The sequence below is a fragment of the Hakea prostrata genome, chromosome 2 (genome assembly GCF_041222555.1).
Source record: "Hakea prostrata isolate BN-2017 chromosome 2, UWA_Hpros_2, whole genome shotgun sequence".
Classification (NCBI taxonomy): Eukaryota; Viridiplantae; Streptophyta; class Magnoliopsida; order Proteales; family Proteaceae; genus Hakea; species Hakea prostrata.
Genome location: NC_142601.1, coordinates 49,311,871 through 49,330,905, shown reverse-complemented (window position 1 = coordinate 49,330,905; position 19,035 = coordinate 49,311,871). Strand labels below are relative to the sequence as shown.

At 37.0% G+C, this 19,035-nt stretch overlaps 2 protein-coding genes across 2 annotated transcripts; both read right to left on the bottom strand.

Annotated features, from left to right (window-relative positions):
- Nucleotides 1-3,143: 3,143 nt before the first annotated feature.
- LOC149024643 (uncharacterized) lies at nucleotides 3,144-4,012 on the bottom strand. Its single transcript, XM_089143508.1, has 2 exons — nucleotides 3,845-4,012; nucleotides 3,144-3,725 (listed from the first exon to the last, which is right to left on the bottom strand). Exons 1-2 carry the CDS (start codon nucleotides 4,010-4,012, stop codon nucleotides 3,144-3,146), a joined length of 750 nt encoding a protein of 249 aa, XP_088999634.1.
- Nucleotides 4,013-6,783: 2,771 nt separating this feature from the next.
- On the bottom strand, nucleotides 6,784-8,068 carry LOC149024642 (uncharacterized). The gene is made up of 2 exons (XM_089142974.1): nucleotides 7,755-8,068; nucleotides 6,784-7,667 (listed from the first exon to the last, which is right to left on the bottom strand). Exons 1-2 carry the CDS (start codon nucleotides 7,914-7,916, stop codon nucleotides 7,095-7,097), a joined length of 735 nt encoding a protein of 244 aa, XP_088999100.1. The 5' UTR covers nucleotides 7,917-8,068; the 3' UTR covers nucleotides 6,784-7,094.
- Between the last annotated feature and the right edge of the window lie 10,967 nt (nucleotides 8,069-19,035).

The following is a 19,035-nucleotide window of genomic DNA, read 5'->3' as shown; positions in this document are numbered from 1 at the left end:
ATACCCCTGCTGATAGGGTAATAGCATGTCTAGGTTTCTAACCATTCAATCTAGAGCTCCTAGGTATGTTAACCAACAACTATGATAATGTTGGGGGCATCAGAGAACAGTGTTCCATACCATAGTCCATAATATCCCAAGCTAAGGATACCCTCAATCATAGTTACAACATCCCATCATTCAACACCATATAATAACTCAAGTACATTCAATCATCGTACACAACATATTATCATCAATGAATCATTCAAATTACTATAACAACAAGTCATATAATTGCTTATGCATTCAAAGTTATACACAATTCATCACATTACATGACATATCATATGTACAGAAATGTAACCTTTATTTCGAAGTAAAATAGTTACTGAAAGTACAATCAAACTTCACAAATAACAAGTCTAGTAACCTCAGAGATCACCTAAATTAGGGTTAAAAATATTCATTAAGAACATAAGTCAAAACAGAGCAAAACTGAGAGTGACAAGGCCACTGTGACCTAGCAAGTCACTTGTGGCGTTTGGTCGGGTCAATTAGCCGCTCTAACCGACTGCCCCCTTTTCAGGCAGGACTCTTAAGTCCGCAAATCCAACTTTGGATCATCCATCCTCAATATGATTTTGGGATGATCCAAATCCGAATTTCGTTATTAACATATTAGAGACTCTATCTCAATCCAAAAACCAAAAAGAAGAAAGGTTTAAAATCCATTTCATTTCCTTCAACTAAATCAACCCCTAATCCATATATGAGAATCCATCTTTGGGCATGATCTAATCGTGATCATCAATGGAAAGATTCTAACCATCAAACTCACTATCTATAGAATCTTGGAGAGAATCAAAAACACATTACTACTTAAGAGAGATAAGTATGAAGAGCATGTGATCAACTAACCTCCAATTGATTCACAAGACGGACCAAGAATCGAAACCTCATCGTGAATCGAGCGTTCTCACCAAACACATGTACTCTGCCTCCTAACCTTCCACAGTTACCTCCATGAATAAAATAAGACGAAATTAATTCATGGATGGCTATTTATAGAGGGCTAGGGCAAATTAGGGTTTAACCTCGCAATTAAACCTAGTTGGTCGCTTGGGGTGGTTGGTTGGGTCAATCAACTGCCTTAAGCGACCGCCCCCTAGTAATTTTCAATACTTGGGTGCTTTGCTCAACCGGCTGATCCCCAACACTAACTTAACTTAAACCAACATGTGGGGGAATTCTTACCTTGATCACAAACATCTTCAAACTTAACTTAACTTGACTCAGGCTAGAGATACACCTTCCCAGTCAATCAAGGTTTCTACTGGATCTCCTTTGGGTTCCCAATATGACAAGTTCTTCATTGGCAGAATCCAGATCCATGGGCTTCAATCCGAATAGTCCACAGTTTATTTCGGCTAGAACTTCGGGTACTCAGACTTGCAATACGGATCCCGGGTTAGAATTATGGGGGTTGTTATAGTTTTGGCATGAAAGATGAAAAACCTGTTAGTACTCCAATTGGATCTTATTTTAGGCTTTTAGCTACTTTATCACCTCAGACAGGTGAAGATGTGAGTTATATATCACGTGTTTCATACTCCAATGCAGTTGGTTCCATTATGTATGCTATGGTGTGCACTTGACCTAACATTTCCCAAGCAGTTAGTGTGGTGAGTAGATACTTATCATATTCAAGTAAAACTCATTGGGAAGTAATGAAGTGGATACTTAGGTATTGATGGGGAGTCCTAGTGTGTGTTTGGAATTTGGGAAGAATGGTAACAAGTTGACAAGTATGTTGATTCAAATTTTGTAGGTGATCTTGACAAAAGAAAGTCACTCACAGGGTATGTGTTTACTTTAGGAAGTTGTGCGATTAGTTGAAAGGCTACTTTATAGCTACAGTTGCATTATCTACTACAAAAGCAGAGTATATAACAATGACTGAAGCAGTTAAAGAAGCTATTTTGCTTAGAGGCTTGTTTGGAGAACTCAACATGGTTTAGGAGGTGAATGTTGTCCATTGTGATAGCTAAAGTGCTATTCAGTTGACTAGAGATCAGATTTATCATGAGAGGACAAAACACATGCATTGTTGTTCGGTATCATATGTCAGATAAGTAGTTGAGGCAATATCTAGGCATTGAAGATTGATTGGTACTGAAGACAATCCAACTGATGTTGACAAAGCCATTATGTACTGGCAAGTTCAAGCATTGCTTGGACTTGATTGGAGTTGGTTATATTAGAGCTTAGCCCATGAAGGGCTTTTGAAGAAGATCAAAATTATTCAACTTTATAGGAGAATTCAAGTCAAGGTGGAGATTTATTATGCTTTGACTTGAATTCTTGTACCCTATTTGAAAGATGGACCCACACCGACATATTTTGGTGGGCAGCCCAAATGACCGGAAATTTGTGGTGGAAGTGGAGGTATGGTACCACCCGACCTGATGGGTAAATGTTTACCCGATTGGAGTATATATATATATATGTATATGTATCTTATGTTCGCCTACCATGTATATTATTGAGAGATTTGGGGTTTTCGATTATGATTTTGAGTGTGAGTTTTTGTAATGCCATTCTTGGTGACTGGTTATAATATCTTCTTTTGTTCTTCCTATATAGTGGAAAACTCTTCTTTTCCGCCTGTAGCTGTAGTATATCATATCAGTGTCTAAACCACATTAAATCTTTGTGTTTTCATTTTTGTTTCTTTTTCGATTCGTTATTTCTTGGTGTTTGTAAACAAATCCTCCTCCTTAGCTTGAGAAGATGCTTCCAGCGGAATTTGCTGGATATTCTACTTTTATAATTTTCTTTTAATATACAAACTGATTCTCTCCTGCTCCCACCCACCCAAAATAAAATTCAGTTTCAGGCTGAGAATGTGTAGATTTACTAATTGGCATGCAACCATAAGTTAAGATTCCAACTAATTGGGACATGGCAGTACACATTTATTTAGCAACCACAAAGCCCACTGCATGCAGAGATGATGCATAAATGCTTTTTTTTACGGTAGGAAAAACAGAAAATTAGACACACACGACTACAGAATTAAGTTATCATCACCCATCTCTACGAGTATCAATTTATCTAGTAGTTGTCATAAACCTTCGAAAGAACTTATTATCCGGTATTCTTTAAACTGCAGTTTGATGATGAATCAATATCTCAGTAGCATCACCAGCATCTTCTTTCTCGTCTCCGAAAGAACAAATGTGAAGTTGCCTTGTAATGCCTGTTGCTGTATCCAAGAAATATAGCAGAAACGGCATCAAACAGCAACACAGAAACATTGGAATTGGCCCAAAAATCCAAAGGAAGAGAGGGAACGATAAGTAAAAGGCTCTCAATCCAAGCGACCAAAACAAGCTCCCACGATTCAAACCCCGAGCAACATAAGCTGCCAATTCTCGTTTTTCTTTCAAACATGGCAAGCTAATCAAGATGCTAACCTGGGCATAGTATCTGATACACAGAACATTACACAGGGAGGCAACAAGGAAGCAGAGAATGATGGAGAAGTACTTGATTGAATTTACTGTGGGCATTGTGTTGCCAAAAACCAATCTGGATGGGGAGATCTTGGAGTTGTGAGAGTTGCTCGTCAGAAGCGTAGCAATTATTGAACTGATGGTGATTCCTGTTGTTGCTAGGAGAGTTGATGCCATTATGCTGTTTCGCATTGTTTGAACTGCTAAGACTCCAGTCTTCGTCGGATCCTAGAACAAACAAAATTGTTATTAGCAAACTAATTTGATTAGCTAGCAAGAAAACTGTAATTTGATTTTTACCAAATTTTTCCAAATCATGGATGATCATAGCTAGGGAGTGAACTTACAGCCATCATACAGATGACCCAGTGATGCCTACCGGCAGCATTGAGGCCTATGATTGTGCGTTCTGGTGTGCGGCAGATGGTGGCAACAAGCCATCCGTGATAGATCAACATCACCAGCAGTCCCATTGGTATCAGCACCAAATCCAAGTCCTCTTCCTTCACCACCATCTTGTTCTGTCTCGATTAATGATGATGGATCAGTCTCTCTGTAAGGAAATAATAATACACTTTCCACTACGAGCTCTCCAAGATTCTGAGTTGATCTGTTGAACCCCACATTCATAATAATTAACAACTGTGCTGAGAAGAAGAAAGACCCAACAGACCAGGTTTAGAAAACATACTAAATCCACGGAAAACAAGAGTTACACTCTAAATGGATATTTACAAGCATGAAGGCAAGAATAGATTCTAGAATTTTCGTTGTTTTAAACCCTCCATACCGTAGCATGTGTGGTGTTGGCGCTTGTATGGAGGAAAAGAAGAAAGAAAAAAAACAAAGTAAAGCATAGAGCAGAGAGTACACCTGGTTCTGGGAAAATCTGGTACGTCCATGGAGGGAGAGAAAATAGGAGTTCCACTATAAATGGGTTTCAACAAGCATGAAGCCAGGTATAGATTCTGCACAAACCTCACATAAAAGTTGAATGGATATTGCTTGGGTGTTGTGCAATTAACCTGCAGCACCTGCAACTAACGGTTGAGATATCGAGATTTTGATCTCGACCATCCATTTTCGAGAAACAGATGGTCAAGATCCATTCGCAACACAATGAATGACCTGCATTTTGCTTTTCTACCCCAAAAAAACAGAAGGAAGAAAAAGAAAAAACTGTATTTTGCTTCAGTCCTGGGCAGAATCCTGCACAGGACTGCTTTGCAAAGGAAAAAGACCATTGAATTGAGATTTGACTGAGATTTCAATCTGACGGTTGTGTTTCTCATGTTCTGGGCATTTATGGCACAAAACTGAAGCAAATTCCCATTGAACTACCAAGAAGAAATTATAGGGCCCCCCCCCCCCCCCCCCCAAAAAAAAAAAGAAAGAAGAAAACTTGTTTGAACTTCGAAGAAATATCACAGAGTCCATGAGTTTGGTGTTTCCACAGAAAGGGTTTGACTTGTTTGCTGTGTAATTAATGCGCAGAACCTGTAGCCTACAGTCGAGATCGAAATATCGACCATCTGTTTTTTAATAAGATTGAAACTCACTTTTGTGGAACAGACAAGATTTCAATCTTGTCCATAAATTGCGCAATACCACATTAATTGTACAATACTGAAGCACGGTGGCCCTTCGTAGAGATTGGAGCTTGAGTGCACGGCAGCCTTCACATTATATCTGATAATATCATGAGTGAGCATGTGGTCGTAAAATCCATGATTATTGTTATTTATTATTTTAAACTAAAATGTTAAAGAGAAATTTAATTAAATCTCTTATATTAGTAGTTTAAATGGTGTTAATGGCGGTTTTTTTTTTTTTTTTTTTTTTTTTTCACGATTTAAAAGCTTATACATGAGATTATCCAAAAAGTCCAGCTCTGAGATTTAGAGGTGGTTTTGGCAAGAATATTGGCAAAGTTGGCCTCACGTAGTTCTACCAGGTAAGATAGGCTTGGATTGAATTGTTTAACTTTAGATAGAACCTTCAAATTCCTCTCTTCTTCTGTTTTTTCATTTAAAGTCTCTGACCTTTTATAAGATATTGCGGAATCTTTAAGATATATCGACTAAGATCTCCTTTACATTCTTGAACTATATTATGGATTACAATCTTGCATAGTTGATTGAGAAAATGGAGTTCTAAAATCTCCAAATATATTTAGGTAGTTAAAGTCTTAGATAGACTTGAAGAGACTTCAATTTTTTTTTTTTTTCTTTCATGTAATAAACTTGAATTCTTTTGAATCGCAATTAATTCTTGGAATTGATAAGAGACAATGGATTGATATCATCTTGAAGTTGAGAATATGTTCTACCTAAAAAAAACTAGAACAGTGAGAATGCATTCATCATAAGCGTTAGTGGGGGGGCATTTCGTTATATATTAAGCTATTGAATACAAAATAATAATAATTATTATTATTATTATTATAAATTATAAATTCAATTAATTCTAATTTAACTAAATTAACATACGGTCCAGGTTGGGCAGGCTTGAGGGCTAACTGGCTAAGCTTGAACTCTACCTGCCTTTATTGGGGCCAATTAACTTGCAGTCTACCCGTTCTATTAGGGCTAATTAATTTACAATCCAAATGTTGAAAAGTCAAATATGGCTCAACAAGATTTCATTTACACCTCCTACTCTAAAATTCTAAGTTTCAATATCATTGATGAAGAAATCGCCAAATGGGTCAACTTTAAGACTTCTTGAGGACTGTTGTAGGCGAATTAAGATGGCTAGGCTTGTGAAGGTGGAGTTGAAATCATTTGAAGTTTTAGGTCCAAGTCCAGAGACCAAGTTACCGTAATGTTATTTCCAAGGCCTCATTGAGATCCCAGAGGAGGGGTAGCATCGTAGACACATAACATTGTCTTCGTATAATTAGGCGACGTGTAGCTCAATCAAACCAGATCTTGTCATCATAGTAGTTTCACCCTAAATTCTTTCCTATTGAAGCTCTTTGTGGGCATCAAGACTCCTTGTTAGAAGGCCAACTTGAATATTACGCATTAAATGTGTAACACAGAAGTTAACCTACCTAAAAATTGAACTTCACATTAAGAATCAAGAAATTCTTGAGAAGTGGATTTAAAGCATCGTAGGAATATAAACAAGTCATGAATGATACTAATTTCTTCATACTAGCCCAGCATTTCGAAGATCTCCTCAAGATAAGAAGAGAATCTGGTCCAAAACTCTTCTAGAGTCTTGGTGGCAGAAACGCGACCCAACCTTGCGGGAGTGACAGGCCCACAAATGTCAAACTCATTTGGAATTTAATTTCTAGTCACAGAGAAAAGATCGATAGGGCAGTGGAATAATGATAGAGAGATACACTAGACATTTAGACCTCAAAAAAAAAAACACAAAATTATAATCTAAAAGCTGTCAAAATTTATCCAACACAGGAATTCTCATCAAGTAAGAAACAAAACTTAGATTTTTCTGGATCATATCTAGTAGCGTTTTACACATACACAGGGGGCAAAATCTTCTGAGAAGAAAATATAGAAATCAATAGATGTTATTTACAAATCTAAACACTTAATTTTTTTTAAATGGTATGCAACCAACACTTCTTTAAGCTGCAATTCTATGCATAGATTCAACACCACCATCATCACCTCCATCTTCAATCCGATCCTTGAAAGATTTAGAATGAAGTTTCCTTGTAAACCCTGTTGTTAAATCCAAGAAATATAGAACAAACGACATTAAGCAGCAACAAGCAAACATGGGTATAGGCCCAAAAATCCAAAGGAACAGAGGGAACGAGAAGTAGAAAGCTCTCAAACCAAGCGACCAAAAGAAACTCCCACGGTTCAAACTCCGAGCAACATACGCCACCGTGTCCCTATTATCTTTCAGTGGTGGTAATGCGACCAAGAAGCTAACATGGGCATAGTATCGAATGGATTGAACATTACAGAGGAAAGCGAAAAGGAAGCAAAGCAAGATGGAGAAGTACTTGATCGAAGATACCAGAGGGAACTTATTGCCGTAAACCAATCTTGAAGTAGTTGAGTTTGTAGAACTGCTTACAAATACACCAATGATCGAACTCAGAGTGATTCCTGTCGTGGCTAAGAGTGTTGATGCCATTATGTTGTTACGTAGGGTTTGAACCGCTAAAACACCGTTCTTCATTGGATCCTAATCAAGAAAATTACATATTGCATCAGAGCGAGCGGAAGGTGTTCGAGAAAATGCCAAACCCAGTTATACGAGAAGGGAACTTACTGCCATCATACAGAGAACCCATTGGTGTCTGCTTTTGGCGTTGAGGCCTATGACGGTGTGCTCTGGGGTGCGGAGGATGGTGAAGAGAAGCCAACCGTGATAGATCGCCATAACCAACAGACCCAGTGGAACCAGCACTACATCTAAATCCTGCTCCTCCATTTCTCTCTCTCTCTCTTCACTGATCAGTTTTCCTGTAGAGAAAAATCTTGAATTCCAAAGTTTAAAGTAGGCACGCGGTGATCGTGGGGTTTATTCTTTTAGAACAGAAACCAGTGAAGGCCGCGTGTTAAGTTGGCAATTGAGCTGTTTTAGTTAAGACTTAAGACAACGCATGAAGTATGAACGAAAGGGTAATTATAGTTATGAAGAGTAAGTGGAGACATTCCGTAACGCAATTGAGCTGCCGTAGTTACTAAAAATGAAAAAGAAAAAGAAAAAGAAAAAGAAAGGTATATTTCTTGTGGGAACTAATTCCTCTCTCCAGTACTTTGTTGATGTTGTAAAGATCTCGCGGATCAAATCAATCTGAGATTTACCTTTACTATATTTAGAAGTTACAGTATTTTAACTCTTATTAAATATGAGGCACTTTGTAAAAAATATATATACATTTGACTATATGGGTTCTTGTTTTTTTATTTTTTTGGTAAATAAAAGAGGGGATGCAGTAGAGGCGACCTAACGCCCCCGCTACGCAATGTTTGGACTTTTTATCGAGTGTGACCTATGCAAGCATTAGCCATGTGCACTACTAGCGCAAGCACTAGCCCCGTCAGCGGAGCCCCACCGAAGGCTTAGTATAGTCCACAGAAGTCGATATGACTCGTGCCCAAGCCAAAGAGTACACAATATGCCCAATGCAAGAAACAGAGAAGCAGAGATGATTCGAACCTAAGACATGAGGTTTACCAAACCACTTGGGAGTTGGGAGTGAGCTTGGGACCACTAGACCACCACCCCCGGTGGTAGTCCTTGTTCGAATCTCGCTAGGTGCCAATAGGATAAAAGATTAAAAGGTGGAAGCTAAGGCGGTCAATTTTGAGGCCAAACTGCTAAGACTGAATCGAACCAGCCCGTTAAGGTCCAAACCGAGTCAAACCGAGGCTTATTAGGTTGAATATAAGTCAATGGTTAAAAAATCATTTGATTTTACATTGGTTCGGTTGAATCTGTTAGTGACCCGTCGATTCAGACCACGATCCACATCAAATCGTATAACCCGTTATAATTACCTTTTTTTTTTTTTTAATTTTTTTTTTTTTTTTTTTTTTTTTTTTTTTTTTTTTTTTTTTTTTTTTTTTTTTTTTTTTTTAAATTTTTTTTTTTTTTTTTTTTTTTTGGGGGGGTGGTGGGGGGTTATGTTTTGGTATTGGGGATGTGTAGGATGGGGGCCCGACCACCCAAAATTTTTTGTTGGGGGTGTATTTTTCCCGTTTCCGCAAACCCAAACAGGCCCTAATATTTTTAGATTTTATAACATAATTTGCAAAATTAATATCACTATCGATCTGTCAAAATCCTATTGAACTCATCTAGATTCTTGTCAAAATTTGTTCCTTCTGACAACCGGATGTCATCTAATTGTTCTTTTAAAACAACCGATTTGTTAATGACTTGTACTTGTTCTCTAGACAAACTTCTTCTGGATCCGCTAACCCGATGACTCCACAATGAATTATATGCCAAATACAACTTGATTGTACTATTTGTTAGATCCTCCAACTCTTGTCATTCATCTTCTTTCGTTGCCTCTAATCTTTCTGATTTTTTTCTTGAAAACCTTAACAATCCCTTCCTGCTGATGTTCTTCATCAGTTGTTGCCACAAGATAAAATTATTATGACAATTAAAAAGTTCTATGGATAAATTAGAACTATTCATTGTTTGTGCCCTTCATACTCGACATTAACCAATAAAATGTCTATTAATCTCCATATGAACCCACAAAGTCAATGCCAACGGGGCGAAATCTATTTGATCCATCACTTCCATTGAGTCCAGAATGCCCAAAAAACATAAGAACACCTAACCATATACAAAACACTTTCACATAGAATCTTGTGGAAACAATCTGTATGGCAAGATCCAATAATAAAAAATAAAAAGAATTTTTGCTTTTCTTCTCCTCCACTAAATCCCACTTTTTCTTTTTCCACTGTTTTTGTCCTTTACCATTTTAGTTCCATGTTCCCCTCCACTCGGATTTCTAATCTTTTTTTTCTTTTTTTTTCTTTTTCTCTAACTTTTGCAATGTAATCATTAGAAGAAGAAAAAGTAAAAAAGTAAAAAGTAAAAAAAAAAAAAAAAAATGCAAACCAGGCCGGCACCACTGTCCCTCCTCCCAATCAAATTGATCATGGCGCACAATCACGAAGGAAAAAAAACACACAGAACAAATTTAACGTGGGTCAACAAAATCTTATCTACGTCCACCAGAGAGAAAAGAAATTCCATTAATTCAAAAAACCTCACACTACTCTTACATCCACAAAGTACTACCTTTTAGTTGTCCTAATCCCTATCTTCGAGATGAGTTCCCCGATCCCCTACAGAATTGATTCTCATAAGTTATCCAACAAAGATTATTTATAGAGAAACTTAAAATTTTAATCACAATATAATTACAATTTTAACCCAGTACTAATAATTGATACAAATTCTGTTTCAATTATAAATACAATCAAAATTATAATTATATGGACCCACAAATTACACGATACCTAAACTCAACAATTGCTCAATCGAAAGCTGAGAGTTTACTAGGTTGATGATAATGGTAAGATTGAGGATTTTGATAAGGCTTGTGATGATGAGGAGCAACTTTAACAAAGGCTTACTAGGAAGCCCTGGTGGCAGATTAGATAAGGTGTGGGCGTCAAGAAATGCAGCCTGATCAGATCCTCCACGTCTCTGTTTTTTATGGGCACTTGATTGCTCTATGGGTTTTTGCTCTGTGATGAAATGTTATTAGCAAATTGAGATTTTCTTGGCGAGAAGCTTCAACATCTGTGTTGTTCCATTGGCCTAAAATGAAGGTGTTGTCATTGTTGGCAACTTAAGTGGGCTTTGATATGGAAATTAGATTTGAGAGAAAGAATCCAATTCAAATAAAGAAAACTCAAGAATCCCGTTTTTGAGGGTCTCTGTCCAGCGTTGATCAACCCTTTCATCGGATGGTCATAAAGTGTCCGATTGAACCGATTTTTAGAGGAGAGCTTCACGACTTCTTGATCTTCAAATCCAACGGTGGGATTGTTCATTGGAGATCTCTAAGTTAGTCCGATTGGTACGTCAAAACACTCCTTGTTTAAGTCAGATAGGAACTCTGAGTTTGATTCAAACTCTGAGTCCAGTTTTGATCAACCTCTTCATCGGATGGTCATCCAGTGTCCGATTGAGCCGATTTTTGGAGGAGAGCTTCACGACTTCTTGATCTTCAAATCCAACGGTGGGATTGTTCATTGGAGATCTAGAAGTTAGTCCGATTTGTACGTTAAAACACTCCTTGTTTAAGTCGGATGGGAACTCGTTTGATTCAAACTCTGAGTTAAATTAATCTATAAAGGAGGCAAACTCCATCAAAAGAGTGGACGTTTTGAGGAGCTTGGGAATCGTCGAACCGAAGGCGTTGGTTGGCTATGGAGATCTGGGCTGGGAATAAGAGTCTTTTGTTTTGTCCGACAAGAAAGAAAGTGAAAGAGAATAAAGAGAAGCGGTAGAAGAAAAGAAGGGAACATGGTTGTATGGCTTTTTAAAGAGAGAAAACTGAAAAAGATTGAAAAGAGGAAATAAAAAGAGTTGGAGAAAAGAGAAACAAGCATTGTTACCATGCATCTTACACAGTTGAGGTAACCCATATTCACAAGTGATTGTCTATTATTTTCGAGGTTATGTTTAGTGATGAAGAATCTATCTCATGAATGTAATTTGGGGAACTTGAATTATTGGTTTACATTGTGACCTAGCAAGTTGGAGCTTGTCTAGGGGTTGGGGTTGGTGCCTTTGTCTCAATTGCATTTTAGACTATAACGAGGGATTGGTGTTCTGGAGATTGTAGCTCAAAATAATGTGACCTAGCAAGTTGGGCTTGTCTGGGGGGTTGGGGTTGGTGCCCTTGATTGCATTTTAGACTATGACGGGGGTTGGTGTTCTGGACTAGGAAGCAAAATATCTAAAAGTGTATTGAGTAATATACGAAACCCTAGGTAGGGTATTATTCCGTGGATCTAGGCAATTTGGCCGAACCACGTAAACTCTGGTGCATTGCGTTTTTGTTTATTTTTCTTTGTTGCACATATTGAAGTGCCTTGATTGCAGTGGTGGTACAGCTGTCTGTGATCACCTACATTGTGGTGAATTTTTAAAGACACTGATTCACCCCCATCTTAGTGTCAATCTGGGAATAACAATCTGAAACTGTACAAAAGCATAGCTCCACAACTAGACAACTGGAAAGATATTTGATTTCAACTACCACTTATATCTCTTGTTCTACTTAATTTGATTTTAGAATTCCTAATGTTTGATTTGATCCTAAAAAATTGGACTTTGGTTCTGTATTTGCATGAATATGCTTAAGCTTTAGTAATTTGGCTTTATTCACTTGAACATCTCAACTTTCAATTTGAAAATTTGTAAAGAAATTAATCAGGTGAATGGTTTGAATAAGGAGTTTTTTGTAAATTTGAAAAAAAAAATTAAGTGAAGTACTATAAAATAAAATTTTATATTTTCTTTTACTCCATGGGCAAAATGGTTATTTCAATTTTAAGTTAACAAAAAAATAACTATAGGTAAGTTGTAATATTTTTTTGGGTAGAAAATATTTTTTTAAATTAATATAGGGGATGATGATATCACATATGCCTTGACGAGAGTTGAAGGCACCACTTCTTCACTAAGAAATGTTAATTTTACCATTAGAACAACTATACATTGGTCAAAATTTGTACTTTAATTACAATGTGTAATTTTTACCACTTAAATGGACACTCAAGAATTCAAGCCTAATTAAAGTAAACACCATAAATAAATAAATAAATACTCTTGATTTGATCACGCTTATGAATCATCCAAAAAGTAAAGATAAAGTAATAATTAAGCTATAAAGCACGAAATTAATAGGACCCTCCCCTATAATGAGAAGCACAATCCACAAATTGAAATCATACCAACATGTTTTATTATGTTTTATTAAAAATTGGTTTGTTTTTCTAAGCCCAATAAAAATCATGTTTTTTTTTTTTCTTCATATTTTAATGTTTTTAAGAAACATTTTGACAATGAAACGAATGAAGACAGAAGCAGCCAAATCAAACAAAAAAATAACTGATAACCAAAACAAATACAAATCACTAACAACCCATTAACATTGAGCCTAAATCTGTTGTAATTTTAGTAATTTTATTTAAAAATTAAAAAATTTAATTATGATTAATTAGTTGTTTCTTTTTCTAAAGGGCACCTAAGTGCAAAATAGATGTTTTTTGTAGAGGTTAGTTTAATCGCTAACAAGCAAGCCTTAAGGGAAGAGTTGTGTCTCTTAGAAACAACATTTAGTTGTGTGTTTTACTCTCCTATATAAAGGTGAGAGGAGTTGTTTATTAAGTGTGAGACATTATGTTATGTAAAGTTGTTTTAAAACTATGCCAACAACGGATTGGTGAATGTAACTTTCGGATCCCTTAGTTCATCACTAGAGAGTGCACCTTCCGTGAAGAAGGAAGGTTGATCTTGAGGGTTGAAAACGCATTTAGAACTCATGCATTTTTTCGGGCGTTTAAATACCTTAAAGAAAGTGTTGGCGACCACCGACACGTCTCAACTATGTCAACTTTGTTCAAGTATCATTTGACAGATGTGCGTAACAATATTTTCTACAAGGAGACTATTCATGTCATTTGAAAGAGATAAGTTGTTATATTCAATGCTTGTTATTCTGTTTTGTCTTATAAAGTAGGCCTTGACATCGTATTTTTCAAAAAAATTGTAGTGGTTTGATTTTAACTTCTTTAAAATGCACAGGTGACGACAAAAGAACTAAAAACCCTTCTACTAGTCATTTATTTCCAACAAATATTTAAATAGAAGATTAGTGAGAGGGTGTTAGGATCTTCTACCCACGAAGGTACAGAACTCCACTCTTTTTATATCCCTCGGATTCAAATCCTTTTTGTCCAACTCTTCGTGTGTCCATTCCATTTGACGACTAGATGGATGACATATGGACAGATTTAATCACAACCATCAGATTTAATCACATGCTTTAAAATCAAACTTAAGTTAGAAATGAAAGTTCGATAGTTGCAATTAAATCTATCACATGTTGTCCATTTTGTAGTTAGATGGACTAAATGCATGGAAAGTCTAGCAACAGAGGATCTTGATGTTATATCCCTCCATCATATATTTAGGAGGTTAACTCATCTTTACCATCTTAGGTGACTCTCCCTTCCAAACATATGATAAAGCGGCACAAGGATTAAAATCCTTGCAAGTACAAAAATTAGTGGCCATCTGGCAACTGTAACGGACAGCTGCCACGTGTCAGACAAAACTCAGAAGCTATTGATCATTTTTGAGTATGCTTCCCTTTAAACCGTGAAAGTTGACACTGACTGGTTATCCATGCAAAAGCAAATGCCTTCTAGTCAATATAAATAAATAAAATAAAATAAAATAAAAAAAAGAAAAAGAAGAGAGAAAAGGCTCTTTGTAGATCGAAAAGATGCAAATCTGAAGTCAGCAAAGCAAAGATCTTAAATAACTTTCAACAAATTACAAGAGAAATACAGATTAGGGAAATTTTTTTCTATGGTTCTATGCATCTTTTTCTATCTCAAATCTAATCTGAGATTTGAGCTTGCATCACACAAGATGATTTTGTCAACACCGCATACGATCTTCAAAAAAAGAATGGATTCGATCATTAACTTTAAAAAATAAATAAATAAATACATTATAAATGTTCTAGTTGATGGATGAATAAATTATAGAGCCTCCACACCAGCTGGTGTTGACGAAAACTCTGGAAAATGATTGGACCAAGACGGGGACAATGACTAATTAGCTCGATCCAAACCAAAACCGCCGCAACAATGACGGATCCAAACCTAATAAGTTCGATCGATTTAGGTTCAACCATTCCGGTTCATTGAATCACTCTGGGTTCAGTTACTTACATGGTTGAAAGAGAAACAGACAGCTAAATCGATCAATGGGTTACAAAGTATGTCTGAGACGTGGCGGCCATCCGACGGATGTGTCTCATGGCGTGTGGATTTCGGGCCGCGGACGATTTTAACCCGGGGTCACAATCCTCAGCCACGAGGATAGAAGAACCGGATTCGGTGAAGAGGAAGGATTTAAGTGAAGCACGCAAGGCCAGGCAAGAGAGTCGTGAAGGAGACAACTACCAGTCGTCTTCACCTACAGGTCATGCATGCACTACGTTACGGTCTACGGGGGTTGGATGTTTCTACACTCTTTCGATCTGTTGTTACAAATTTATATATAAAGACTTCTTATCCGCCGCGACTCTCCATCCTACCTAGCTAGCTAAGCCTGCTTTGAAGAGTGAGTTCCTGATCATTATGCCACACCACCACCATCCACCACCACCGGGTCCTCCCCCACCTGGGCCACCTGGACCGCCTGGGCCTCCTGGTCCTCCGGGACCTCCAGGACCTCCAGATCCCTATGCTCCACCACCTCCCGGACCTCCAGCACCACCACCACCGGCAGGGCCACCTGGGCCTCCTGGTCCTCCAGGTCCTCCAGGACCACCCGGTCCTCCACCACCTCATCACCACCATCACCCACCACCACCATCATATAATTAGCTTCACCCAAGATGGAGCATATTTTATTATGTCGACAAAGCATAACAGGTTCTCTTACAATTCTAGACTCTTCAGACTGGTAGCCGATGGTCGGTACTTGGTAGAGGTAGTTAGTTATCAGGATATGAAAGTCAAGAAAATTGAAGGACTTGTTGATCCATGGAGGTATGTATGTATGGTGTGAAGTATGGATGGATGGTTTTGTATCATCAAAAGCAGTTGAACATGAATGTATAAGCAGTGTTGTGATGATTTGATTTTCAATCTGATTCTAGTTTTCTGATGAGTAATGTGAAACTCCGGAAGAAAATCCATACCGGGTTGGGCTGGGACGATTGGATAACTTGGCCTATGGGTGTCAATTTGCAGTCCAAACCATTAAAACTTAACAGAACCGGTCCGTTATAGCCCGAACCGGCCTTAATCGAATCTTAATAGGCTGTGTTTGGGCTGAGAGTGGCAGAGTCCGCACTAACCAAAACCCAAACTGCAACCCATTATAACTCGTTTTACAACCTTTTATATAGTTTAACATCAAATATTGTTTGAATCATCGTATTACCACTAGGTAGTTGGTATAGACTATCAAAAAAATTGAGCATGAATTCAAAGATCAAATAGTCATTCTACTACTTATAAAAGACAATTAGAAGGATTAAGTATGAATGTCCAATTGAATATACAAAGTTTGTTTAAATTAAGTAAATATTTATCAAGTATGAGAATGTTGATTAAGTATGATTATATTTATCGAGAGGTATTTCTTTTGCATATCAACTAAATACTAATACAAAAAAGAAACGGATTTCATAGAAAGGGGGAAAAAATCAAAATTCTCACAAAACAAGAACCCAATTTCAAAACAATCAATCATAGCACAAGCTAGAATTTAAAAGGGCTTTTGTTTTGAAGATTTGTTTCAAGACTATTTGGTGGAGCCTTAGGAATGAGCTTGCAGTTTTTGTGTTTTTAATTATTTAAGTTCTTGATTTCTATAAGGTGGGTGATATTTCTACAACATGGAATGACTTTTCATTTTTTTTTAATGAAAATTGATCAATAGCAATTTTGTTTTCCATAAAATTTTGGCTTTTGTTATAGGATGCTCAACTAATTATTTTTGTTCTTCTTCTTGCATATACCATAAATTATTAGCCCAAACCGTTAGTCAACTCGAATATAGACCGTTAGCCCAAATCGTTAGTTAGCCCGAATTCAAACCGCACCAAACTGAAACTGGCCCGAAACCACCCAAAACCGGACCGTTGACATCCCTAACTTGACCCATTGGTGAAAGACCCAGTGGAACTAGCACTACATCCAAGTCCTCCTCCTCCCTTTCTTTCTCTTCGATCACTGGTCAATCTCCTTGTGGAGAAAATCTTGAATCTAAAAGTGAGAAAATAAGAACGCATTGGTCGCGTGGTTTATTCTTTTAGAACAGAACCAGTGAAAGTCACGGAAAACACAGCACTTAAAGCTAGAAATTGAGCTGTAATAATTAGTGAAAGCAAGGCATGGATGAGGGAAATTGCTTGGGTGCTCTACATTAAACATGCGCAGTGTATGATCGAAATCAAAATTAAGATCGAGATTTCAATCTCGACTTTTCATTTCACAAAGTTGTTTATTATTATTATACTTGTTTGAATCTTTTTAGGTTAGGGGTAAAGTAATATCATATATCTACGTTATTTATAAAAGTTACTAAGATGTAGTAGAAGTGTACGTAATAGACCTGAATGAACCTCAGATTGGAAGAAAAAAAAAAAGGTAGAAGCTAAGCTTGTAAATTTTGATACCAAACTGCTAAGCTGAGCCAAACCAGCCCATTAAGGGCCCAAACCGAATTAAACTGAGCCTTGTTGCAGAGAATATGTTTGGATGTTCTTAAATGTTAGGTGAGATTTCTATTTCGTCCTACTCCATCCCATACAATTAATGTTCTTAAGAAATTAACAATTCTATATTAAATGAAATGAATGAAGATAGATATCAAATGAAATGAACGAAGATAGACACACAAGCCAAATTGAAGAAACTGATAACCAAGACAAATACAAATCACTAAGAACCCAGTAAAAATTGGCCCAAAATCATCAAAAACCAAAATATTTTAATGGTTTGATTTGGACTCTTTGAAAATTAACGTCGAAAACTATGACGTTCCTATGTGATCGATCGTGACAATAAAAGAACTACAAATCCTTCTAGTTGTCGTTTTTTTCCAACGAGAATTTTAATAGGAAGATTAGTGAGAGCGGGTGCTGGAATCTTCTATCAACAATGGGTATAGAACTGCTTTCCTCTCACACGTGTTGGATCCAAATCCTTTACATACATCATTTAAGTTAAGTGCTAGATTAAATAACAACCATAGATTTAAAGCACATGTAAAAAATCAAATTTTAAGTGCATGCTGTGAACCCAAGACCTCCCCATGGGAGGTTGAGCTTTTAATCTATGATTGTTTTTTTGTAACAAATGCGCTTTATATACAGAGAAATTGGGGATGGGATATTACATATGCGGATCAGGATTGAACCCACAATTTCTCCACTGAAGGTGGAGGTTCTCAACCACTGCACAATCCTTCTATTGGCATTAATCTATGGTTGTTATTTAATCTAGCACTTAACTTTTAATCTTGAGCGTCAGCTGCCGTGGCACTGCTCCCAAGCAAAATCCAACTAGATTGGGTGATGAAAAAAAAAAGATTTTGCTTGGGAGCACTGCCTACGTGGCATTGCTCCAAAGAGTGTAAGGTGAGGATTAAATCTTGGCCAGATTTATGAATCTTCACCGTTCTATTTTTCCACATGCAAAATTCATGCACTTAAGTGACTCTAAGGCAATTTTACAAGGTAAACCAGATGGTGAACAAACCAACGAATTGACCGAACCGATTCAAAACCCCCTTTACCTCTCATCTTCCTTTTTCAATCTTTCTGTATTGACGACGATCAAAACAATCACTTTTTATACTGTGGGTATATACTCACCTGTGATAATGCAGAGAAGAAATGGAGGTGGGTTTCTTATGATAACTCAGAAATTTATTATTACAATTTTTTTTCTTTGGTTTTACTGTCACCTCTTTGTTGTGGGTTTTCTCTCAGGGAAAAGAATGTGGAAGGAGAGAACGATCTGAGGACTGTAGAGTGCTAAGAGGAAGATTGTTTGCAGAGAGAACGGCTTCAAGGGTTGCTAAAGAAGAAGCAGAGCTGATGCAGAACAAGGTTTATATCGCCTTTCAATCTTTAGTTTTAATTTGTAGAATTTATGCTGGAATTTGAATATAATTACCAATATGATGCTGCAGCGTTTCATTGTTTATTTGATTTGAGTCTTCCTTACTTGATTGGTTCTCTGTCTACAGTGACTATGGCTGGAAAGACAACTAAAAGTAGAGATAAAATCAAAGAACAAAGCCGAAA

Excerpts from the sequence above, each read along its gene's own strand:
- LOC149024642 (XM_089142974.1), bottom strand. The coding sequence starts at position 7,916 with ATGGAGGAGCAGGATTTAGATGTAGTGCTGGTTCCACTGGGTCTGTTG. Across the intron at positions 7,668-7,754 it reads GGGTTCTCTGTATGATGGCA|GATCCAATGAAGAACGGTGT; the intron begins GTAAGTTCCCTT and ends TTTCTTGATTAG.
- LOC149024643 (XM_089143508.1), bottom strand. The coding sequence starts at position 4,012 with ATGGTGGTGAAGGAAGAGGACTTGGATTTGGTGCTGATACCAATGGGA. Across the intron at positions 3,726-3,844 it reads GGGTCATCTGTATGATGGCT|GATCCGACGAAGACTGGAGT; the intron begins GTAAGTTCACTC and ends TGTTTGTTCTAG.